At 55.1% G+C, this 26046-nt stretch overlaps 1 protein-coding gene across 1 annotated transcript; it reads right to left on the bottom strand.

Annotated features, from left to right (window-relative positions):
* Window positions 1-2810: 2810 nt before the first annotated feature.
* Window positions 2811-9995, bottom strand: PSMF1 (proteasome inhibitor subunit 1). The gene is made up of 7 exons (XM_002197157.6): window positions 9809-9995; window positions 8610-8762; window positions 7989-8071; window positions 7219-7395; window positions 5973-6026; window positions 3973-4131; window positions 2811-3862 (listed from the first exon to the last, which is right to left on the bottom strand). The coding sequence occupies exons 1-7, from the start codon at window positions 9935-9937 to the stop codon at window positions 3811-3813; spliced, it is 807 nt and encodes a 268-aa protein (XP_002197193.3). The 5' UTR covers window positions 9938-9995; the 3' UTR covers window positions 2811-3810.
* Between the last annotated feature and the right edge of the window lie 16051 nt (window positions 9996-26046).

Raw genomic sequence — 26046 nt, 5'->3', positions numbered from 1 at the left:
GGAGTGAAATGGGTGGCTGTGCCTCATTGTCCCCAAACAAGAATTATCTGTCCCCAACAGCCCTGGGACAAATGGCTTCAATCAGAGCCTGAAGGGACAAATGAAGGGTCCAAGGAGAGCAGGGGAGGCAAATGTCATTGTGGCTGTCACACAGGGGCTCTAGGATGGAGGAGGGGGTGATGCTGTGGGAGGGAGGGAGGGAAGAGAAGGAAGGAAAGGGAAGAAGAGAAAAAGGGGAGAAAGGGGGAGCTCTGAGTCTTCCCAAGCAAGGCTTTGCCCTGAGAAGGCAGATGTCCCTCCTGCAACTCAGCGCTGGCCCTGCATTTCTGGATTAGTAAAATAAACCCACTAGATGGAGAAATAAACCACATCCCTTTTTTGTTGCTTTAAATAAGGTGGAAGGAGTGTTCTCAGGATGAAAAGCTGAGCCTGGTGAAGGTTACAGCTGTTAAGCACCTGCTCTATGTGAGCACAAGAAATACTCCCATGGATTAGGCCATGAGGCTGCTCAAGAGACTGCAGGAAGGGGCTGTCACTGCTTTGTCAGCATGTTGCTGGACTATGCCTTGGATCCCTGCAGGACTGGGGGAAGCCTCTATATGGAGAGAGATATATTTACAATGAACAACCTGTGTTAAGGAACAGCACCATTAAAGAAAATTCTCCACTGAGAACTCCAGGGCTGGAATGTGACTGTGTACACAACCTCCCCTAGGCTGAGGTGGAGGGTGGCTGTGCCAGAGAGACACGGAGCTGTTTGACCTGGCTGTCCCTTCATCACCCTGGCAGGCACTGGGAAAGAGGCACTAGTATGTGGTGCTTAATGTGCAGGGGGGTAGTAGGAAGCAATCCAAAATATTTCAGAATGCTGAGAAAAATCTGGCAGGGAAAGGCTGATGCTGTGCAGCCTGCGTGGAAGGAGGGTCAATGGCTCTCCAGTCCCCCAGTGCTGGTGTTTTGGGGGTGTCTTTCTTTGTGCTGGGGTGAGCAAAGCAAGCAGGGAGGGCTTGGTGTGTCTTTCCCAGTTCCATATAACGGGGCTGCTTTGTTTTCCTGCTGGGCCACACACACGACTTCCCTGTACCCAGGATCCAAGGGATGTAGCACCGGCTGCAGGGTAATTAGCGACGCCGGGGGTTCTGCCATCCCATCGGGAGCACGCAGGCAGGTGCTGTGGGCTGGGCGGGCTGGCAGATGGCCTGAAGGACTCTCTGGGGATCCTGAGCCATTACCAATAAGCCAGTGCCTCTCTTCAAACGTGTAGTGGAAGTGCTGCTGCTGGAGGAGGGAGGCTGAGCCTGTGCCAAGACCGCACACCCAGCCCCAGCCACTCCTCACAGTCTCCCCATAAAAATTAACACGGGGTGTGTTACCGTGCTGCCGTGCATGTTAATGTTTCCTGTTGCTTAGGGCAGAAACAGCAGGGATAGGGACACATGATTGAGGGCCTGAACTGTCCCTCCTGCTGAAGGGAAACCTGGCCCTTGCAGCCTCTGTGGAACAAACCCACAATGGGGGTGGCTGCCCCCCAGCCATTCTCAGGGAATGGGGATTGTGCTGGCCAGAACCCCTACAGATGGAATAAGGAATGTGCTTGGGATCACTGGTCCTCAAGAGCCACCTCTGCCATGCTCCAGCTCCTTTGGTGGCACCCAAGCCAGCTGTGGGGATGGTCTCCTGTTCCCACTATCCTGTGACATGGAGAGGAGGATCCTTGTCTCGTTTTACCCATCCTTTCTGGAGAGTGGATGGCTCAGCCCTGGGATCCCAGAGGCTCAGGCAAAGGCCTGCAGCAGACACTTGTCCCCTTTGGAACCCAGTCCCCTCCTCTGCCACCTGTTTCCCAGCTGCACGACACCAGGGACCCGCGGGGCCGGCGCTGCAGACAAAAGCCGGTTCCTCGCCCTGCCGCAGCCTCTCCCCGCGCGGACTCGCTTTAATTAGCCCCATCAAAGCCGGCTGCGTCTCTCCCTCCTGGTAGGTCGCAGAACATGATTAATTCAGGCACAGAAAACAGCCTCCCCCCATAGAGAGGGCCTCTCGATGAGGCCAAAGCTGTTTCCTCTCCCCCATCCAGTCTTCCATCCCGAGCAGCAAGGTTGAGAGCTTCTTTCTCCTCGAAGGAAGGGGTGGGTAGGCACAGGCTGTCCCAGGAGCCGGAGGGGACAAGCAAGAGCAATGGCCTCACCGAGCCTGGGTCTCTCTCCATCCCTCCCCTCTGCTCTGGTCATAGGCATTGCTCACAGCCCACCCGTGGGTCTGCAGTTGGGACTTCCCCCAATAAAACTCTGGGTAGTGCAGTGGGTCTGGGCTCAGAACCAGCCCCTCCACAAATGGGGTCCGTGCATGCGCCCTGGGGAGATGCAGGAGTTGCTCCAACTCCTCCCAGCACCAGATTTCCCCAGCTGCTCTTCCCTGCTCCCTCATATGCAGGGCCCAGGGTGGCACAAACCATAACACAGCTTTATTAACTGCATTTATAGGCAAAGAGATTATAAAAGGAAAAAGCCTTTTGGGAAAAGAGATAGATGGGGGGATCCCTTCCCCCTTTATATTTCTGCCAACGCAGCTGCGTGCAGTGTTCCAACAGCACTCAATGCCCCGGAGAGGCAATTACTGCAGGAGCAGGGCTGGGCTGCTCTCCACTTCATTTTCCTAATACAGTTACATGTCTTGGAAAAGCGCTGCTGCTCAGGGGAAGGTACAAAGCGAGTTCCCAACATGAATCCTCTGCCTCAGGAAGGGCTCTGGGGCTTCCCTTTGCACAGTAGGGAACAGAGGGGCCACCCCAGTACGCACCAGCACAACACTGTTGTCAGGTTTTTATTTCAATCTTATGAACATTCTTCCAAGAAATCAAACATGAGAAGAAAAACAGTTTGAGCTGCTGACAGGAGAGATGAGCTGCAGGCCCAAATCAACTGAGCTGGAGAATCTGTAGGGAAGGGAGGCTTCTAGAAAGCTCAGGAGCCTGAGCCAAGCAGATCTCACCCATTCTCCCCAAGCCACCAAGGCAGAGCCACACACAACAAGACTGGCAGTAGGAAAATGTTTGAGAAACCTCTTTTGCACAGCTCCCTCCCTCTTACTCCAGATCCATGAGCAGTGCGCAGTGGGCCTCCCTCACCACACTGCCTGGAGGGCTCCACAGACACCCCAGGAATGAAAAACACCATAGCTCCAGTGAAGAGAGGGGGCAAGGTGAGCCAGGAATTCAATCTATGTCTCTTCTCATGCACATCAAAGGCTTTTCTGGTGCTGCTATTCAAAGCCAGCAGGCACAGCCATAATCCCAGCTGCTGCTGGGGGTCTGCCCATGGAGACCCTGTGGGTTGGGCTTTCCAGCCCTTTAGTAAGTGCCTTGCTCAGACACAGAGCTCCCCACTCTGTGGGGAGCCCACTCCAGCTGTCCCCTTCAGGAGGTTGCTGTGGTTTCCTGCAGAGGAGCAGCAAGGAGGCAGCTCCCTTCTCATACCCACCACTTGTGGGACCCCAGCAGCACCCCAGAGAAGCAGAGAAATTCCACAGCACCCAGGCTGTTCCCAGAGAGCCACACCCCACACTCCCACCTTGCTGGATGCAAACAGCCGGGCACCCTCAGAGCAGAGAAAGAGATGACCTACTACTGCCTCCTCTTCCATTCTGCAAACAGGGAAGCCTTTATAGCTGATGGGACACAAGGGAATGTGGCCCAAAATGGAGAGAAGGAAAACGCTGCTGGAAAGATCACGTCCATCAGATGAGGAGTGAAGAGGCAAAGTGCCCCTGCTTCCCAGAAAACTTGTTCAAGAGCAGCCACATGGTGACTCCTCACATGAACATGTCATCGTAGCCTGGAGGGGGAAGGTGGTCAGGATCCGGCCTGGAAAGAAATTCAGAGCAGAGTCAAACAGAAGTGAGAGCTCAGGCCTGCAACAGGGATGAGCTGGGATCCAGTGGCAGGCTGGAATACCAGCATGGCCAAGGACCTACCCGGATCGCCCAACTCCTAAGGGACCAAAGGGGTCAAATCTGGCGCCTGGGGGAACAGCTCCTGGGGGAAGCCGGCCTGGGATGCCTGATGATGGGTCAATGCCAGGATGCGGGATGCCAGAGTGGAGAGGATCCACAATCATTCCCCCACTCCGACCTCTGGAGAGAGAAAAGGCAGAGAAGGAGATGAGATTGGCACTGGAGAGAACTGAAGAAATGCTGAGCATGGGAAAATGGGGTTAACCTGACACATGGCATGTGGGAAGGAAAGCTCCCAGGACCAGCCAGTGAGGCAGCCTATGGCAGGAAGACAGAGACCCCTACAGAGAATCCCAGAATTGTTTGAGTAGGAGGGGACCTCAAAGCTCCTTTCATTCCAACCCCCAGCCACAGAAAGGGATATCTTCCACTAGACCAAGCTGTCCCAGGCCCCATCCAATCTTGAACACTTCCAGTAATGGGGCAGCCACAGCTTCTCTGGACAACCAGAGATCTGCGGTCTCATCACCCTCACAGCAAAGAATTTCTTCCCAAAATCCAATCTAACTTGGCCTGCTCTTATTGGGAACCATTCCCCTTTGTTCTGTCACTTCAGGCCCTTGCCTAAAGTCCCTCTCCAGCTCTCTTGGAGCCCCTCTGGGCACTGTAAGGGGCTCTAATGTGTCCGTGAAGCCTTCTCTTCTCCAGGCTGAACACCCCCAGGTCTCTCAGCCAATTTCCACAGCAGAGGTGCTGGCTGCTCCCTCAAGAAGCACCAGACCTGCTGGCCCTCACTGCAGACCCACGTTCCATCCCTGCTTCCCATCCTGCCCTGTGCAGTGTTCCAAGAGCTGGATGGGTTCCCACAAGCCTTTCCAAAGAACTGCTGCAAGTCATTTGCTGACCACGGCGGCTCCTCAGAACTGCCCCACGCTGCGAGTGCCATTCCTCACAGTCAGCTTTGTGCAAATGTGGCTGGAGCCTCTGGACACTGCTGCCACCATACAAGTCATTAACAACCGTGCTAATGAGTTCCATTAGGCCAGAACAGCTGCCCAAAGTGCCCCGGGACAAGCCAGGTCCCATGAGCATATTCCTAGGACTCTGGGTCTCCAGTCCCAGCACTGGCAGGTGTCAGCACACAAATGTGCTTCCATTTACCATCTTTTTTTGTCATTTACAGAGAAATCTCTGATGAAGCGCTGGAGGCAGCAAGAGAAACAGGGACACCCTTCCCCCAGAATTAATCCCCTCTCCTGGTGCAATCAGGTTTCCTTCCAGTCCCCCCAGCTCCAGACCTCTCCAGCTGAGCAGGGACATTTTTAGCTGTCCCTTTTCGAGCCAAACCCATGGAGAAACAAGTCTTGCAAGAGGGGAAAAAATGCCATCCCCACAGGAGAGTGGTTCCAAAGAGGAGTCTCCTCTGGACTGCAAGATACTCCATAACGACACCACAAGCTGGTTATTGTCTGACTGTGTGCTTTTATCTGGAGTGGAAGATGACAGGTTCTCCTTGCCTGACCAAACCAAATATCAAGGATGTATCTGTGAAGCTCAGTCTCCCAGATGGCCCAGCCTCTGCCCAGGCATTCTCCAAGTGCCTCAGACAGCCGGGAGGCTTGAAACAGGACTTGAGAATCTGTGAACTCGGCTTTCAGCCTCCCCTTCTGCAGACTGCTGGGCTGGAGACACAGCAGCTGGTAACGGTTTAAATTAGAGGCTTACATTCACTTAACGATGTATTCAGCTTTGATTTACTGCAGGAATTACTGTGTGTTAAATGAATACAAGCTGATTATTAAACAGACACAGATTGCAACCTATAATCTATGCAAGAGATGGGATCTTATTACGATATTAGAACCATATTGAGCTTTAGCAACTGTCAATTGGTCCCTCACAATTTGCACTGAGCAACTGCCCCCGCTCAGAGACACTTGGCTGGATATTGTTTTGGTGGTCATCAACCAACCCACGTCCCCCAAAGGCAGAGCAGAGTGTGCTTCAAGAGCCAGACTTACCCCAAAGGGTCCAGGTCTTCTCCACCAACAGCAAAGGGACTCAAGGGGGAAGGCCTGAAACACAGGACACAGAAAAATGTTCAGGAAGAGCAGAGAAGTTGCACACAGCTGTGCCCATGGGTGCTCTCCCATAGCAAACAGTGCAGCACTTGGAGAGCCCTGGGATCTGTGGGACTCTGCATGAGGGGGCCTCCATTGGGAGCATTCCATGCTCCAGGTTGTTGCTGGATAAGGACACTGATGTGTGTGGCAGAAGCTTGCTGAGATAAAGGGAGCCCTGTTGTTCCCCCTGTTGTTCGACTGCTTGGAGCAGGAGCTGTCCATGTCTATCAGGAGTTTCCATGTCAGGGGATCTCTAAGCAGTGCTGGGCTACACCAGGCTCTCCAGCATATCCCAGCCAGAGACACAATCCCACTTCTAGGAGTGTGGGGGACAGTGGGGCGGTGGGTCTGCAGGCAGCTGGCACATCTCCTGTCAATAACCCATGCCAGTAAGTTGGTTTCAGAGCAGTGCCCAGCTCCAGCCTGTCTTCCCAAGCCTCTCCATGGAGCCTCTTGCACCCTGAGTGGCAGCAGACAGCAGTAGGGTGACACAGAAGCAAGAAGTCACAGCTGGTCCCCAGGAGATGGCAGAGGCACTGCAGTATCTCTTGACTTCCAGACAAAGGTGATCACAGTGTGTGTGAGAGGAGAGAACCCGCCTGCCACGTACAAGGGACGACTGGAAGGGCCAGGAAGGGATGGCAAAGCAGGTGCCATGTGTCGCCTCTACCCAGCATTGCCAGAAATCGTTCCAAGGGCAAAGTGGGGTCAGGAGAACAGAAGAGGAAGTCTTGCACCCCACCCTGGCTGGGTACACCTCTGGTGTCCCTCCCAGAAGCTGCTCAGCCACACAATGGCACTATCCTTCCCACTGGTGTCCTTGCTGTGCCAGCCCCGATGGTCCCTCAGCCAGAAGGATCAGGGCCACTGTCCTTCACCCCACACGTCACCTCCCAGCCCCAGCCCCTGCCTGCTCCCTCCTGGGCCTGTCAGTCCAACACACAGCTCCAGAACAGCCCATCCCTCTCCAGCAACCAAATCAAATCCAAGTGTCCAGGCTGATCCAGCTGGGGAAGGTCTGGATCCTTTTCACACCCCATCCCACATGTGCAAGATGGGGACCTGATGTGTGGTTTGAGGAGCTGTGCCAGGACCACATCCTCTCTAACAGGAGGCTCTCAGCAGCCACACACTCTTTCCTCACCTGGATGGGGCCCTTGTGCCCACTGGCTGCCGGGGAGGGAGCCGGAGCGGGTTCTCATCCCAGGGCACATCCTCTTTGGACTCAGGCTCCTTTCTGGCCTTTCCTGCAGGGGCCCCGAGGGGAGCAATGATGCCTGAAGTGATTCTTGTCTTCAGCTCCTCGGTGTTCTTGTACACCCTGCAGCAAGGAGAGGGAAGGCAGTGGGATGGGGTGACCATGGAACCAGGACATGTGGTGCTGGACAGGCTGCAACAGGCACGGGGAGGGGACAGACAAGCCCAAAGTGTCCCTAGCATAAAACATGTCCCCCACTGGCAGCACAGAGGGGACAGGAAGGGGTAACAGCACACAAGTGCACCAAAGCCTTTACCCCATTTCAGATGGGCAAGGTGCCACCCAGCCACTCCCTTCTGCTCCAACCCAACCGGCCTGCACTGGAGAAAAGCACATGACACTGTGGATGTGGCTGAAGCTGTCACATTCCTGGGCAGTGTCCACCCAGCAGTGCTCTGGAAATAATTGTGCTGGCCTGGCCTGTTCCCAGGTGGGGTGTCTCTCCTCTTGGGTCACACCCACGATCCCACTGTCCTCTACATCTCTCGTGCCAGTGCAGAGAAAGGCAGGGAACAGAGTTCTGGCTGCATTTCAGGACTGGCCTGGTTTTGAACTGAGGAGTAAATCCTCCAGCTCCCCCAAGGGGGATTTCTGCCTCCCTCTCCATGCTAGTACGAATTCTGATCCTGCAGAAAATACCAGGAAATTGAAGTTACTTGTGGAAATCGTCCAGGTCCTCTGGGTTGATGTAGTCGGCCACTGCCAAGGTCACATCTGCGACCTTCTGAGAGCTGCGATCCTGGGAAAAATGCACGTAAAACAGAGTGAGCGGCCTGGCAGATCTGGGAATGAGGGACAGAGAAGCTACAAAAACAGCCCCAGTCTTGGGATACAAGGAACAGGGCTCACCTGCTTCCCACCATGTCCCTGTGCCATGCCTGAATCCCCAGGAACAAACCCCAGTGTACAGCAAGATTTTCCCTGCTCCCTCTCCCCAGCTCAGGCTGCAAAGGGTGGAACACTGAGCAAAACCACTTGGAGCAGCTGCTTGTTGGAGGCTGCAGAGAAGTCCTGAGCTGGGAAAGGGACAGAAGCAGGGAATCTCCTGCACTGGACTGTTCAAGGCCAATTGTCCCACTGCCCTGACACAGCCAGGGTTTGACCAGCTTCATGCTGGGGCACATCTAACCCAAAAACATCCCCTGGGTCTGCCCTATCCTGAGGGACAAACACCACTTCCAGGCAGAACAAGCAAAAGCCAACATTTAAGAAATTGCCCCTGATGCTCTTTTCAGCCAAAGGACCCCAAATCCACTGGGGGGCCACTGGGTGCTCACCATGACATTGAGGATCATACTGTCCTCCACCATGATGGCCTTCAGCAGCAGCTCATGGGCATCATCCATGGACTTGTAGCGCAGTGTGTACACCTCCTTGTTGGCTTCCCAGCCAGCAGGCAACAGCTCTGACTTCCTTTCATCAGGACCTGGCTGCAATGGAACAGACAGGCTGCTGAGACCCTGCCCAGGAGCCCAGCATGACCTCCTAGGGCTGGAGGTCTTGTCTTGGCTGCACAGGGAGATCCAGGAGGGAATTGAGGTTTTTGGGAGGGGATCCCTAAATGCCTTCTAGGTTTTGACAGTACAAGGAGGTATTTCCTAGAGACTGGCCCTGCCTGCTTGCCAGCCTCCCACAGCACTCCTGCGCTGGAAGAGGAGAACACAACAAGCAGGAAGCGGTCACAAACACCCACATAGGAGACAATGCTCTTCCCTGTCAGACACCTTGCACCTCCTCGGCATGATAAAGAGCTGTCTGGGGCACGGGGGAAGGCTGTCATCATGTTTGTCCCAGCCCCACAACAGTGCTTCTGGGGGGCTGTGCCCTACAGAGTCACCTCCTGTGGTACTGAGGAGAGCCCTCTGCTGTGACAGTGCCCTGCACCCCCCATTACCCCCCAACACCACATCAGGCATTCTCCCGACACCCATCAGGATCCCAATTCACTAGACCCCCGTCTTAGCACTAGGTCCACAAGTGGACTGCCCCACCTCTGGTATTGCCCCAGTACATTTCCTCCTCAGCACTGAACTGGACATGTCCCTTTTCTTACAGAGTTCTGCTTCACCACCATGCTCTACTTAGCACTATACTAACTCTCTTCCCGGAGTTATACTGATCGCACCAGCATCAGGATCTCTTGTCCTGCGACATCCCACAGACCATCCCGCAGCATCAGGACCCTCGGCACCCCCAGTACCGAGATGTTCTCAGCACCCCCATTTTCCCAAGAGCGGGGCCCCCCTACAGCACCGGGATACCCCGAGCTCCGCAGCCGCCCTCTCTGACTTCCACAGCAGTACTGAGGCCCTGAGGCCCCCGCACCGGCCTGGGTGCCTCCACCACCGCCGGCGCCGCCCAGTTCCCCATGCCCAGGCAGCGGTCGCACGACGCCGGCGAGCGGCGCTAGGAAAGACCGAGGCTTCACCGCGGCCTACCAGGCCTCCGCGGCGGCGCACCGCGGCTCGGCCCGTACCTGGTCTCCGGTACCCAGGCAGCGGTAGCCGTGCCGAATCAGCTCCCAGTGGATGCCGCAGACCAGAGCGTCCTGCGGACGGGAGATGGCGGGCCTTGCCCAGGCGTACAGCGGCTCCAAGCCGGCCATGGCTGCTCCGGGCCGGGGCGGAGCCGGGCCCGCACCGCCCCTCGCTAGAGGGCTCCCGTCCGCCGCGCCGGGCCCGAGCCGCGCAGAGCTGCTTTGTTGTACTGCGCTGTACGAGTCTGGGGTCGGCTTCGAGCCCCCCAGGACAAGGAGGACATTGAGGGGCTGAAGCATGTCCGGAGAAAGGAATAGAGCTGGGGAAGGGGCACCAGAGAGGCTGAGGGTGCTGGGGGGGTCAGCCTGGAGAAAAGGAGGCTCAGGGGGGACTTTCTCACCCTCACAGCGCCCTGACAGGAGGGTGCAGCCATTGGGGGTCAGGCTCTGCTCCCAGGGAATAAGGACACCACAAGAGGAAACGGCCTCACATTGTACCAGCAGAGGTTTACTTTGCATATTAGGGAAAATTTCTTCGCCACAAGGGTTAGTGGTGGGCTTGGTTGTGCTGGGGTTGGACTCGATCTAAGTGGCGTTTTCCAACCTGACGGATTCATGATCCTGTGAAAGGTGTCTGTCCAGCACCATCCAGCACCCTCCTGGTTAATCACTCTGAGCCTCCTTCCCTGCTCCTGGCTCTTTCTTGTCATCAGAAAAGCATTTGAGTCCATGCAGGGGCTGCTTGTGCTGCCATAGCAAGCTGTCATGATGACACCAATGGGATCAAAGCACCAAACAGCCATTGATGGGTTTATTTCATCCTTTCCATAACTCCTTATCTGGGCCACTATGCTTATAACACCTAAATTCTATTAAAGTTGCCATTGAAAGGCATTCAGGGGCTTTTTTGCCTTGCCCCTGGGCCAGAGCCAGTGTCCTCAGTGTGGCTGGCAGGAGGCTGGGGCTCGGGACAAAGCCAGCAAACAACATCATCTGCTGCTTTCCTAATCTGAGCTTCAGCTCCTTGGGGGATGCTCATCTTGACTTCATTATGCGTCAATTAATTAACTTGCACTGCTTGCTCTTTCCATTTCCCCCTCAAGAAGTCACTGAGGCTGAACAACCGACCACAGCCCGGCAGGTCCCATGGGAATCACTACCAGGAGACACCACACCTCCTGCCATACTTTGGCACTCCTTTCTTCAGGGAAGACAGCTGGACTCATCAGCAAAGCTGCTGTGGATTTTCCACAGAGCCAGGATTGCAGCACAGGAGCTCCATGAGAGAGGCATCGGATGGGGATGAGTTGGGAACAGCAGGAAATGCCTCAGCCAGAGCTTCTCCATCACTCAGATGTGATTCAGAGCAGCAGCAGCATTTCCACTCCATGGATCAGCTCACTCCTGAGCAGCAGCCGCGGTTTCAGGCTTTGATGACATCCACATTTCACTTTCCCAGCCTGGCTCTGGGTGGGCCAGGAGCTACCAGTGGCTCCATTTAAATGCCCAGTTCTGAGGCAGAGTTTGAAATCATAGATCTCCCTCCAGAAACGCTCTGGAATCCTGCATCTCACTGCTGCTATTGGACTTGCCCTACACTCCTGCAGAGCTATTGCACAGGTTCCTGCAGGTGCAGGAGCGGAGGGTATTTAGGATTGGTGGCCTCAGGAGCTGTCAGCGTCTCAGCAGGATCACACCAAAGCTCTGCTGAGTGCTTGCCGAGCTTTCCGTTTCCCATCCAAATTTCTGCCATCCCTGTTCACTCACCATCTGTTCCCCACCCTCTCACCCCTCAATACCTGCTCCCATCCAGCCCTCAGCTTGTCTTCCTGTGGCCTCACTCCATGTTCATCCTTGATCTGTTTTCCCACACCGTGTTGTGTCAGCTGCCCCGGACCACTCTTGGAAAGTGACTTTTGGTGCCAAGTCTCCCTTGGCCTGATCAGCCTCTCCATGGGCACAGCAGTGAGGAAAGCAGGATGCCTCCATGCATCCCCTCAGCTCAGGTCCCTCCTGGGAGCCAGGGCCCTACCATACCTGAGCCCATGGCCCCAGGGCTGACTGCCACTACATCAAAGTCATTATTCCAGCACCCACAGTGCCATGCTGGCCCACATTGCCTGACTCCCTGTTGTCTCCTTCCTCTGCTCCCGTGCTTCACTCACTCCATGGCTTAATGATGATGAAAACCACTGGCCACATGAAAGCAGCCCCCTAATGTGAGTTAGGGGCCTGTGAACTGCGTGGGAGGTACGGAGAGCCTGGCCCTGGCTGGAATCAACAGCCAAGTCACTAAGGAGGTGATGAGGATTGCAGAGCTAGCGCAGTTGTGCGGCAAGGCGAGTGCGTCAGGGTGGCTGCTGGGCACGCTGGTGCCATCCTCAGAGCAGCCATGTCCTTTTAGTGACTGCTGGAGCCTAGCTGGGAGCAGGAGTGATGCTGTGAGAACTGAGCAAAACCCTCAGAGCAGCCAGTGCCTCGATACCTCGCATGTGTTCATGATGATTCACGCCCAGCTCTTGCACCAAGTAAGCCACCCTTGGCCATTTTCCTCCCTCTTTCACCCAGGAACATGATCTGTGGGGATCTGCTCCCTGACAGAGCACAGCTAGGGGTGATGTCCCAGGGCAGGCAGTAGCTGGAGCTATCCCAGCCGGACGGCGGTGCTTGGAGCAGGTACAAGGCTACATCAGCCGGGGTCACTTCCATCACACGAACCGCAATCTCCCCTGACCTTCATACTTTCCCACTGCCTCACAGCTCCCATTGCATGCACCCACTTGTGGTGTTGTAACGAGCAGAAGAGGAAACAGATTTCCCAACCGCCCGCCCCTCTGGCAGCCCATGAGCCCTCTGTGCTGGGAATGGCTGCCAGCACGGCCAGGGCAGCTGGCTCACCCCTGTGCTGTGCTGTGCTGTGCTGTGCGTGCTGGGTATGACCCAGAGTCTCACAGGAGAAGCAGAGATGGGCTGTGGATAATCCCTGACTGATGTTCAGGTATTGCAGGCTGCTGCTTCCCTCCCACGGATGGGAAAGCCCCCCATCACCCAGGGTGAGCAGGGTGAGGTGATGGATGGCACTGCCATGTTTTCTACCAGAATCTCTGTCCTGCTCCATGCAGGCAGCAGTTTTCTAGCACACAGTGGGAAGGAAAGATGGGATCCCCTGCTACATAGCAGGGGAAGCCAGCAGCATTGGAGTAGCTCCTCCACAATCTGCTCAGTGCCTCAGGGCTTATTGGCTCACAAGGAACCACCTGATTGTGACTAAAATCACCAGTGCCAAGGGATGTGGACCGGGGCAGGGGTTCCTGGAATGGACTTTTCCCCTCACTGCCATCATTGCCTTGAGAGGAGGTAGTCACTCGATGAAAATTCGGCCTCCCCTTCATTTCTCCTAAATTCAATTCCAGGGAAAGATGACACTGAGGCAGGAGAAAGGGATTTTTTCTCCGGGGAAGAAATGCAAACCACATGCAGGCAGGCTCGGGCAGGAGGAGGGACTGGGGCTGCGAGAGCCGGCGCTCAGCAGCGAGGCCGAGCTAAAGTCAGTTAGTGCTTCAGGACTCTAAACACGCCTGAGTGCTGCGCTTTGAGCAGGCGTGATCCCTGTCAGAGAGAGGCTGCCAGTAGGGTTTGAAAATAATTAGGAAACCCAGAACCCCTGTGCTTTCCAGAAAAGCCTGTTAGTTCTGCGGTGAAACCTTGCTTGCAGGGAGTGCATCGCACAAACAGAGTCGTGACTCATCAACTGGATGGAGCTAAACTCCATTTTTCGAAGGTCAACATGCTCAAATCCTAATGAGCTTTACTTTTGGTGGGACTCCTCTGGTCCTGTTGTCAACCTGAATTCCTGGGATGCCCAATACACCTGAAAGCAATGGAGGACAGTTTCAGGGAATGTATTTCATCCAGAGACACAAAGAGCTTCCAAGAGGGCAGTGATGATGGGGAAACTGAGGCACAGAGGGTTCAGACCACCAGTCCACTGCCTCCAGCCAGAGCCTGCACCCCACCAACCCCATCCCTGCAGCCTGGGTGGACACTGCCAGCCCCTGCTCTTGGGGGATCTCAACTGTGAATCCAAGCTGTCCAGGACAGCCTTGGAGGAACAAAACAAGACAATCAATCACCCTTGCTTCATCCTGCCCCAGTCTGCATTGTGCGGAGCCTGAGGGACCCCACATCAAAGCAGGAGCAGCTGGCTGCCGGGGTGTCCCAAGCTGGCTGCCGGGGTGTCCCAGCCCCAGACGGGCAGCGCCCTGCCCACAGGCTGCCTGTCTGCACTGCCCACACGGGCTTGGCCTCTGCTCACTGCCTGAGCCCCAGCAGCAAAGCCGGGATGCAGCGCTGCTCCCTGCTCTGAGTACGGAGAGACGTGTCCGAGGTCACAGCGGCTGCAGAGAGCACCAAAGGTGGGGGTGCATGGATGTGGGGACACCACTGTAGCATTCCAGGGCTGGCAGCACCCTCCCTCTGCAGGGGTGAGCAGGAGGTGGCATTGCATATGGGGGAAGAGCCATCCCAAGCTTATCCTGGAGCTGTGGGAAGGCTGCAGAGCAAAGCCTGCTCCTGCCGTGCAGCTCCCGCTATCCTCACAAGACCCTTTGCTTTGCAGTTCCTTCCATGCCACACGGCGGGCGCTTCCCCCAGGCTGCAGCCCCAGCGCTGCTGCAGACAGTACATTAATTTTTGGATGTCTTTTGCAGCTCCTCAGCGTTTCTCCCCATCCCAGGCACGCACGGCTGGGATGAGGCAATGTTCTCGGGGAGTATTGGCTTCCTGGCTGGTGGGGAATATTCCTTGATGAAACTGGTCCGACATGCTGCCCAGTGGGGTTGGGGATGGTGAGGGCATGCAAGGGGTTCAGTTGTGGTGGGCTGGGCTGCACCATGGTAAACCAGCAGTGCTGACCATCTGGGATGGGGCATCTGTGCAAGGGAGAGCACCTGGATTCCCCTGGAGCAGTGCCATATGTGGGTGCAGCAGTGGATCAGCAGTTTGGGTACAACCCTCCAGATATCCCCTATTTTCCCTCTGGCAAAGGGCAGAGTGGCTCTGCCCTGTGACCACAGCATGGGAAAGAGCAGGGAGGACATGCTTCTGGCAGCCTGCAGGACACACGTGCCCGTGGTGGGTAACAATTGACATTTTTTCCAGTTCGTTAATTAAAACACAGAACAAAAGTCACTAAAGTGTGAGGCTGGGTGTTTACAGGGAAAATTCCTTTTCAGGTGCCAGGTTTATTAATAGAAAAGGAAAAAAAAACAGGGGGGAGAAGCAGGGCTACAGCTGGACAAGGAACATCTGGGAAGGATATACTTTTTGGAGGTAGGTGGTGTTGGGTGTGTGTGTGGGATGGGGGTGTGAGGATGGGGGTGCAGTAGCCACCCATGTCCCCTCCCCACCAAGACCCCAGGATGCTGAGTGGCCGTGGGGAAGCCATGCTGTGGGCATTGCTGTGAGGCAGGAGGTTCCCAGCTCACCCTGTGGGACTCTGGCAGAGCTGATTCAGATCCTTTGAAGTTTTCCCCATTAACTGCCACAAACTGGTCAGGATCCAGGCTGATGAAGTAGGACATGCTGTCAGCATTGCCACCAGAGCTGGAGCTGCTGGGACACAAGAAAACATGCTCAGACAGGGCTCATAATGTGAAGTTTGGGGCAGCAAAACCCTGCTGGCTCCTTCAAGCTGCCCCCAGGAGTGCAGGGACTCCCAGCAGTGTTGGGGGGTGGCAGAACTGTGTCCCCCAGACCCACATGCCACCCACCTCTGCCAAGTGCCTGCACACAGGCTGGCATTTTCACTTCCATATGTGACACATTAGGATTTGTTTAGAAGCCCTTTATTGTCATATTTTGTTCTTTATTTCCTACAAATTCAATTTGCTGAGGGATGTGTGCAGATTGTGAAATTATTTTGAGAATAGTTCCTCTGGGTTTTTTAATTTCCTTTGTATTAAATTTTACAGTGTTTAAAAGGCTATGAAAAAATTTATGTTACAAAAAAAAAAAAAAAGAAAAAAACCCCCCAAAAAACAGGAGGGCAAAATTCCAGGGAGAAAAGGAAAGGAGAAGAGCCCAAGAAGGGGATGAGCTGTGGGTTGTTGCTGGGACAAGCCACTGCCACCTCTGTCGTGGCAGGTGCTGGGGATGGTCTGACACTGATGTCCCCTCCTCCTCCCACTTCATCCTGGATGGAAAACCAGACTGGGAGAGATGTGGCCACTGCCTCAGAACGGGTGCTGGAGTGGGACCTGCCATTTGCTGAGGCCTGGATGATCGTGGTTTTTCCCACCACTCAGCCTTTCCCTTTCCTTTGCTCTCCATATGGGAGCAGGACACGGATGCTTTGCACAAGGCCATGGGGCCTTTCCAACCCCTCGGAGTCATTCAGTGCAGACATAAAAGCCCATGGCCACTCCCAGCAAGAAATTCCCGACAAGAAAATCTTTTAATTATTCCCAAGCTGTGATTGTGGAAAGCCAGGCTGGCCCCCATGAAGGGCTCCACAGCTTGGAGGCATTAGGGACCCCTTTTGCTGCCGGGGCAATGGCCAGTCGGGAGCCACCCTCTGTCCCCTGCTGGATGTTTCCAGCTTCTTCAAATCACAGACACATTTTTCATCTCTTTATTTCTACCATTGTCATTGTCATTGTTCTAGCTGGTGCAAATTGGGAACTGGCCGTGCACTGACACCGCTGCTCCCTTCGCCCCCAGCCGCTCTTGTCCCCAGAACCAGCAGGAGGGCCCATTCCAGGGATGGAGATGGTACTGCATCCTGCTGCCAGTCCCCCCGGGGCTTCTGCACCTTGGTCCATGTCCCTGCCTGGCACAGGACCCCTGGCATGCTGCATCCTGCCCCTCCCCAACATCATTTCCCCTTTGCAGCCTGCCCGAGGGGTGCTTGGAGGAGGGTGCAGGGGCTGTGCCGGTGTCTGGTGAAGATTTGGCTGAGACCCCACAGTGTTTTGAGAGCTCCTGGGGCTTCAGCAGCACTGAGGAGGGGCTGGAGGCTTTGGGAGTGATAGGATCATCCAGCTCAAACTCTTTTGCCATGGGCAGGAACACTTTCCACCAGACCATTCTACCTGGCCTCAAACACATCCCAGAGTCTGAGAAACTCAAACCCAGCAGCATCTCCAGCCTCAAGGGACCAGGGACAAGCACTCCCCTTTGCAGCACCAGGGTGCCCAACACTTACCACAGCTGTGCAGGGATCAGTAGGGTGGTTGGTGCCTCTCAGCACCAGGGAAGAGAGATGATATGGAAGCAACAGGATTAATCCATTATTAATATGAAAAGGGAAGAATTCAGTGAATGTGTAACTTCGATCGAGAGCAAGATGCCAGGGCTGCAGAGTTGTCCAGTGCAGTAGGATGTGCCAAACAACCAGCAGCACCAAGCATCTGGGAAAGAATGACAGGATGATTGAATAAGCTGAGAGCAGAACAGCCTTCCAGGGCTATGGGGAGGCAGGGATGCAGAGATATGGGAATAGAGGATGTATGGATGCAGGAATGTGGGGATTTGGGGGAAGCAGACATGCAGGGACCCAGAGATGGAGGGATGCAGAGATCCAGGGTTGTGGGGATGCAGGGATGCAAGTCCCGACCTGACGGTGCCTCTGCCCATGCAGATCCTCTCCCTAAGCCCAGAGTGCTGAGGCCTCAGATCAGCCTCACTCTGCTCCTCTGACCCCTCCAGGCAACTTGGCAAATTGATGGAGGAGGATTGCTGAGCAGATCCCAGCTTTTGATCTGGGAAAAGAGAGGCCACACCAAGCATTTTCTGAAATTCCTTCCTGAAGCCTTGGCTGGGCGCTGCTGCCGCTTTGCTGAGACATTCAGACTCTGGCAGCACTGGAGCTTGAGCCTGGCCTGGCCACGCCATCCTGCCTCTTCCCAGCACCCAGGTTTAGGGAGCTGCAGCCTTGGCAAGAGCTCCCTGCTCTGCCCTGTAATCCTGTGCAGGTGTCTGGGTGTGGATCCTCCATGCCAGCCACCTCCTGGCTCCTGTTTGCCCCTAGAGTCATGAGGTGGTGACTTCTCCAGGCCACCAGCATTTCTTTCCCCACCCCATGCTGGCAAATTCCTTTCACATGAACAGGAAATATGAATTCTCCTCTTCTCTTTGTTTTTTAAGGAAAAAATTGTAAAAAAAAAAAAAGTAATCTAATCAAATGCTGTTTGTTTGTGGTCTCAGTGATCTCCAGTTGTTTGGTTGAGGCTCAATGAGATGCCATTGGGATGGCCAAGGACAGGGACACTCCAAACCTGCTGCAAACCCAGCTGTTCTTAGCCCTACCATTGCCAGCAGAGCTGGGGCTCACCCCCATGTGGGGATAGACAGACATCCCCATCCCAGTGGCTTCTCTGGAACTGGGAGCACTGGAGGCAGAACTGGTTTGGCTGATGGAACTATTGCTGGCCTCGGTTCTGTTGGGCTGGCTGAGAGAGTGTGGGAGCACAGGGATTGTTGTGTGGTCTTCCAGGAGGGCTCAAATTAATGAACCAGCATTGTTAAACAGTTCAAAACATCAGTGGCCTTTAATTATCCCCTTTTCCTAAGGGAGGTGGCATTTTGCACCTGGGAAGGCCATGTCACACATTGCTCTTTCATCACTGTATGACAGGATTTTTCCTCAGTGCTTATGTCTGAGGAATATGCTATGCCAGGACCCTGGAAATCCCCATCCATGGGAAGCACCACTGTGATCCTTGCAGGACCCCTGTTCCTGGGTATGCCCAGCATAGGAATATCTCCTCTCCAGCAGAGAACTGATGCAGATTTATTCCCTGTCTCCGGGGGAACTCTGAGCAGCACCAATTCCCTTAGGACTGGAATCACTCTTTGCACCCCAGAGCACCCCTAGGCCAGGGCTGAGACCTCAGCAGGAGGAACCCTCTGCCTGCAGGAAGGTGCTGGAACTTCCCTACTGCAATGGATGGCTGGGTTGGTTCTGCTGGGAGCCTCCCAGACAGCCAGGGAAGCATGAGGATGGACAGAAAGAGATGAGGGCAACAGATCATGATGTCTCTCTGTGTTGTGGTTGCCTCAGAGCCAAGACACAGCTCTACTCTCTGGTGGGGAGCCATGAACCCCCAAAATACTGTGGGAAGGAGAGGTGGCAGCTGAGAGGGCCTGGAGTGCGTGCAGGGTGCGGAGGAGGCTGGGGATATTTGGAAATGTTCTTTCTCTGCTTTCATAGTGTGACATGCATTTTTTACTTCATTTAATCTTTTTTACTCAAATTCCCAAGTGAAGAATTCTTTCCATGAGCCAGAGCCTGCTGCCACGGCTTTGTGCCCGGCCATGGCACTGGGGACCAGTTGGAGACCATGACCCTGTATCCCTCCTCCAACTGCAGCAGCACGGATGCTCAGAAGTGGGCATGAGGCTCAGGGCACCCAACTGGCACCCTCTCCATCACTGCTTCAGCTCCACTGTCCCACTCCAACCCCCTTTTCTCTCCACTCCTGCAATTTGGTGCTTCCTGGGGTGATGAACCTTCTCTGTGTGCTTTGAGAGGGAGCTGCCCACAACCCATTTTAAACAGCTCAGGCTTTGTCTTTATTCCAGCTCCTGAAAATTGAATTTGTTAGTGGCATAAACAGGATATAAAAGGCTGAAAAAAATAAAAAGGAGAGAGGGATATTTTTCTCCATGTCTTTTCCTTCAACCTCTGAGGACCATATCTGCTGACACTCCTGAGTGTTAGTTAACCTCCTGATGACAAACAGGCCCTGGGGACCTGCTCTGTCCAGCATCCCAGGATACTCCTGATCCTGGATTTTTTAATACAAAGGTCACCATTTCTCCTCTTTTCCTTTTTTTTCCCCTGGTGTTCTCCAAACTAACGGTGGTTTATGGTGCTCTTTGACGTCAGCCACAAATGGGGCTGCCAGGTGGTAATAATTTTCCTGAATGTCGGCTAAATACAATTATCACTCCATTTTCACTTCAGAAATATTAAAGTTTGTGTTCCTCCTGTTATTAATTTTGAAAAAAAGCCTTTATAAGTCACTGTGGCACACGGCCGCCAGCCCTAGGGTGCTGGCAGCCACAGCAGGGCTGGTGACCAAAGTCCAGGCTGGCCCTGCTATGCCACGTTCCTGGATTGTTCTGGAGTGGAGGGATGGGAGGCAGTGCCCTAGAGACCCAGGGACAGAGCCAGGAGTTGGGATGTCAGCAGGACTAAGGATGGATCCTGATGCTGGGAGGGTGAGGAGAGACCCATGTCCCTGTGGCAGACCCAAATTCCAGTTCCTGTGGACCATGAACTTCAATTGGGTGTTTCCCAACCCCGTGCCAGCACAGCAGGGTCCATCAAAGGACAAGCTCCTAGACACGCCATTTCCTCCTGGCTTGGTGTCCAAAGCATGAGCACATCCCTGCAGCTTTGGCCAGGGCAGGCGGGAGCTAAGGAGCCGCTGGCTTTTGTCACGGAATAATCACATCCTGCTGCCAAGAAGGGTCCGTGAGGGTTGGGATGCTGCAAAAGTCCACGTTCAGCTACAACCAGAGGACCCAGAGCTGAGACACTGAGGCTGGATTATGAGCAAAATGGCTTAAAAGTAAAATTTGAGACAGAGACACCACCACAGCCTTTGGTGGCCGAGTCCCAGCTGAGTGATGCCAGCACCAGCATCAGGTTCTCAGCCCTGGCACAAGCTGAGGTGCAGGTGCAGCCACATAGCCCAAGTTTTGCTTCCCTGAGGGCACACTGATGGGCGCCCTTCTTGCCTTCCACTGCCTAGAGTCACCTCAAGCCTCTCACCACGTCCCCTGACTGGGAGCACATCCACTGGGAGCTGCAGCTGGGGCATGGCATGAGCAGGGCAGGTCACAGGCAGGGCTGGCCGTGGGCACCAGAGCCACGACTGCAGTGGCTGCTTCCACAGCCCTCCCTGGGCTCTGTGGATGCAGGGGGAATTTCCCCATCCCCAACCAGCAGCCTGCTCAAAGCCTTTGTCTTCTGCTGAATTCCAGTTGGTGAGAGTCATCCACCAGAGTCAGAGGATTTACCCTCCTGGGGAATGATGTGCAAGAGGGAACCATGTAGTCACATTAAAATTATTTGAAAAAGAATGGGACTTCTGAGTGCTGTCTCACGTGGAGCCAGGAACATCCATCTGACTGATGCTTCCATCTGTCTTTCTCAATACTTTCCTTAAATAGTCCAAATATTAAAAAAAAAAATCTATTGGAATTTGGCATATATGGTCCTTAGGAGAATAGAAGAGGGCCAGATACTAAAATACCTCTGCCTCGCTCCCTTCCAGTAACAAACAGATGATTTTCATTGCAGGGAAGGCAGAGGCACATCTGGCCCAGAGGAGGATGCTCCATGGTCACTGATGCTTTAGCTTTGCTGGGAGAGCAGGTTTGCCCAGGCTGAGGGGTCCTGTTGAGCACAGTAGCAGCACCCAGCTCATCTGGGGAATTGCAGCTCCCTACAGCAAAGGAATCTGCAGTCCAGCTGCCTCAAACCCCAGCCTCCCTGTCCTACACTGCAAGTCCCATCTCCTGCCTTTCCTTGGAGAAACCTTCCCTGAGCCCCCACTGTGCACAGCCAGGGGGAGTGGCTGCAATGGCAGGAAGAGATTCTGGAGCACTTTTCACACCATGTCACAGTTCCTCAAAGTCCTTACTGCTGTTGCTCTTGCTGTCACCTCCTGCCAGCTTTTCCCTGAAACCCTGCGGTGCCCACAAATGGGAATTGGTTTATGGCCTGGCTCAGTGTTGGTGACTCCTGACCACCGTGTTTGCTCGTTTCCATTCAGCTCCGCTCAAGGATCGATGACAGATTTTCAGTGACAGAGTTTCAGTGGCTCATGTGGGATGGAGATCGATGTTGGCTTCAAGGATGGTGCTTGATGCAAGTGCTTTCCCACAGGGATGCTGGGGCTGGGGGCCTTTCCCTGCCCAGTGTCACCCACTGCTGGGGCAGAGTTGGATAAAACCTTCAACAGCCCCCAGCCTTCACGTTCACCTCCTCCTTTCACCTTCCCCAGTGAATACCAAGGTCCCAATTCAACAGTTCGTGCAGCGAACCAACACACCCCGTATCCTCCCAGACTTCTCCACATTCCACCATCCTCATCTCCTGGCTACCTGAGAGCACTGCCCCGAGACCACATCCCCTTGGGAAATGCCAGCTCAGCCATAACCCCCAGCCGGGCAGAGCAGAGCATCCCGGCGTGGGGGTGCCGTCCTTCCCCGTGCCCGTCGGTGCTGAGCCCACCCCGCACCAGCCGCCGGGTGTTCTCCCCGCTCTGACAGCTGTACGGAAATTGGAAGGCGACGCTGACATGTGTCAACAATAACCAGTGAACAAGCGCCAGCGGCGGCAGCGGCTGTCCCCAGCACCTCGAGGAGGCTGGCCACTCTTGGCTGAAATCACGGCACGTTGCGGCTGGAAGCGGGAGTATTGTTTCAATTATTTCCATTATATAAAGTCAGGCCATTTAATATATTCTGCCTCAAAGGGGCTCAACTAAAGAGATAAAATAAACACTGGAAATCTGCTTTGCTGACATGGACCAGGAATTCAGTTTCGACACTAAGCCTTCCCTCCCACCTCAGTGCTTGTCTTCCCTTTCCTCCTGGCTCTCTCTCCTACTCTTGCTGCCCCTTGGCCTTCAGTGCCACTTGATGCCAGTTCCCTCTTTGGGCTTTGCTCCTGTTTTGGCAGCTGGAGCACCCGAAGGCTGTGCAGCCACACTGGCGTCCAGGACTGGAGCAAGCCAGAGGAGCCAAGAAAAGAGATGGAGCTCCAGAGCTCACTCTGGGATGAAGGATGTGATTTATGGCAAATCTTAAGCCTCTTGGGATGCCACATTCCCTGAGACCAGCAGGAATGGCAGGTGGCACAAACCCAGGAATGGCTGAAGTGTGGCATGAGGAGGAGGAGGAGAAGGAAAAGGAGGAAGAGGAGGAGGAAGGGAGAGCAAATGTGCCATGAACATGCTGCGGGCTGCACTTGGCAATACCAGCACTAAAATCAGCCACCTTCCTTCTCACCTGGGAGAGCTGACGGCACCCCAACATTGAAGGACCTCACTGGCCCTGTGCTGGTATGGGAGGTGGTGAGTTGGGCTGCCAAGAGGCTGGAGTTGCTCCCAGCAGCTCTGAGCAGACAGGAGTTGCTTCCCATTAATGCTTCCCACAGCATCAGCCTCCCCAGAGCACTCCTCCCTGGCAGGGCTGTGCTAGTCCAGGTATTCCCAACATGTTGGCATGTGGGAAGGAGCACCGGCTGCACCAGCAGTAAATCTGATACTCGGCCTTTCCCAGCACATTTCCCTCTCCTGCAGTGGGGTCAGGGGCAGTGCCACCCCCAGGGGCCCGGGTGATGGAGGGAGCCGTGTCACGGGATGCCAGTGAGGGCTGTGGTGCGGCGTGAGGTGGAGCTGGCTTTTCTTAAGAGCAGGGAAAGGGCCTCTGCCGAACTGGCGCGAGAGCAGCTGTGACTTTCCATTCCTGTGGGAAGTGGGCTGCCACCGTCCAAGCATCTGGGCTTGTTATGATGGGAGAGGAATGCCAAGTATTTTTCTTCCTTATCCACTACCATCCGCTCAAACCCTCCCCTGATCAAACCCACATTCATCGCCCGGGATGCACTGGGGAAGATCCCTCCCAGCCTCGTGGCTGCTGGGAGTTCATGGCACCTGTGGAGAAAACCCTGCCTTCATCCAGGGGCTGCCTCCATCCCCCTGCCCCTTCCTGTCTCCTGCTGCTAGCCAGCTCCAGACTTTTAATTTTCGCTTTACTACCTTTCCTGAGAGCATCCCTGTGCCTGCATCCCTGTGCCACCCCTCTGTGACTGCATCCCTGCTGACCTGTGGGCCCGGCGGGACCACACTGTCCCCTCAGAGCCCTGAGCATCCCGAAATCAGCCACTGGGATGGTGCCACGGGCGTGTGCCCTGGGGCGCCTGCCGTGCCGGGAAGCAGGCGGTGCAGCTTTGGAAGGTCACCAAGATTTTTCCGAAGATGAAAGTGTGCTCAAGTGTCAAACAAACTTTCCAAATTATCTTTCTGGACACTTTCTCCCTTCTGCTTTGGAAGGCGGAGGAGGAACATTTCATTCCCTCTGTGCTGGCGTGGAGCGGGGCTGCGTGAGGAGCTGGGAGCTGCCAGCGGCACCCGCGGCTCAGCCTCGCTTCTCCCCGACATCATCCCTGAGTCACCGCGGGGGCTGCCCTGGCATCATCGGCTGGGCTTCCCCCTCCCGCAGCCCCCCAAACCCCTCCCAGCACAACAGAGGGCTGCCAAGTGCCCAGCTAAACAGCAGACACCACCTCTCCTCCCATCGACATTAGGATGTGACATAAATAGACAAATTAAGGAAAACGTGTGGATTTTTCTCTCTCTCAGGGATACCTGGCGCACAGCAGCAGGGGCATGGGGGCAGCGGTTATGCCGCCCTTGGCAAATCCCCCTGATCCCAAACAGCTGGGATGGGCTGAGCAATGGCCAGTGGTGCCCCCAGGATCCAGCACTAATAAGAGCTGTCTAATTAGCATGTCCTCCTGTGACGGGTCACCCTGGCAAGGCTTGCTCCCACATCCGCTCACCCATGCCAGCAGCCAGAGAGCGTGACCTGGAATGAGGTGCTTCCCTGGCCCTTGCCCAGTGTTTGCCTTCCAGATCCGGACAAGGAAATTCCCTATGGGCTCCAGGGCAGCTGTGCTGGCACCCAACAGGACTCGTGGAAGCTCCTTGCCCTGCAGCACCCATGTCTCATCCTGGTCACTGCCATCCACACCAATGCAGCTGCCTGCAGCCAGGGTTTGGAGACACTCAGATATCCACAATGCCATTGCCATGTCCCTATTCTTCTGTGCTGGGATGGCAGCAGCATCCCCATGTCCACATGGGCCCCAGCCCTTGCAAACTCCTGATGGTGATGCCATGCTGCAGGTTTGGTTGTTTATGGAAATTTCATCTGAGCCAGATGCTGCAATTTATGCATTTTATGTGTAATTTTTCAATTTATTTCATAATTAAAAAAAAAAAATCTAAAGTGATCCCAACCATTATTACTCCTGGTTTCCTCAGTTATTACTCCTGGTTTCCTACAGTGAGGCCAAAGGGGTCTGAAATGGCTCCTTTGTTGTCTGATCATTAACCCTTCAGGAATGAAATGCAGCAGTGCCGGATGGGAGAGGTGGGGAGAGAGGCTCAGAGGGGCTGGGGGAGAGAAGGGAAACAGGAGGGAGAAATTTGAGGGGTAGAGAGAGGAGTAACCCAAATGTATTGTCCCCAGGCATGGCTGGACACCCCAGGACACTGATGGACACATCCACTGCAGCCTGTGGGTGGTTCACTCTGCTGCAATGAGCTTGCTGGTCCTCAGAAACCCCAGTCCATTTGTCCCTCCCAGGCAATGCAGACCCAAAACATCCCAGGTGGAAAGGAGCCCTGCAGCTCCTTGGCGTGTGGGATGAGCAGGTAGATGATGATCTTCCCCCAGGGTGCTCAGAGGGGTCCTGTGGGTCCAGAAAGTCTCTCTGTGCCCCCTCTGAGGGCAGGAGAGGGGCACCGTGTGCTGGTTTGCACGTGGTGATGACAGGAGGGAATGTTCTCTCACTGAGGCTCTCACTGGTGGCCGGTGGCCTTGGGGCCCTGGCTGGAGGTCACCAGGCTGCTCCGGGGTGTGGCTCCTGGCACGGGGTTGGGACAACGGGATGAACACGTGGGGGTCTCAGGATGGGGACCTGTGCCTGTGGGTCACCTCGGGTACCTGGCTAGTGAGGTGTCCTCCTCCTGTCCTGCACCCCACTTCAAACACAGCCCCTAGGGTGGGTTTTGGGGAGCACGGCATGGGACAAGGGGTGTGGACAGCCGCATGGGAGCCCAGAACAACGCAGCGAGCTCGTCTTGGCTTGGAACAGCTTGGCACAGCTCAGCTCGGCTCAGCTTCGCTCCCGCAGCTCGGAGGGAGGTGAGCTGAGAAGCGCTCGGAAAATCAGAGTCAGCTGCAATGCTGGGGACAGCGGGGCAGACCCGCAGCCGCCACCGGAGCTGCCGGAGACCCACGACGGATGAACCGGGGGGGGATGAACCGGGGGGGATGAACCGGGGGGATGAACCGGGGGGATGAACCGGGGGGGGATGAACCGGGGGGATGAACCGGGGAGGATAAACCGGGGGGATGAACCGGGGGGGCTGATCCGGGGGGGATGAACCGGGGGGATGAACCGGGGGGGGTGGACCGGGGGGGATGAACCG

This window comes from Taeniopygia guttata, chromosome 20 (genome assembly GCF_048771995.1).
Source record: "Taeniopygia guttata chromosome 20, bTaeGut7.mat, whole genome shotgun sequence".
Lineage (NCBI taxonomy): Eukaryota > Metazoa > Chordata > Aves > Passeriformes > Estrildidae > Taeniopygia > Taeniopygia guttata.
The sequence above is the reverse complement of the archived record's forward strand: the minus strand, read 5'-3'. Positions and strand labels throughout refer to the sequence as shown.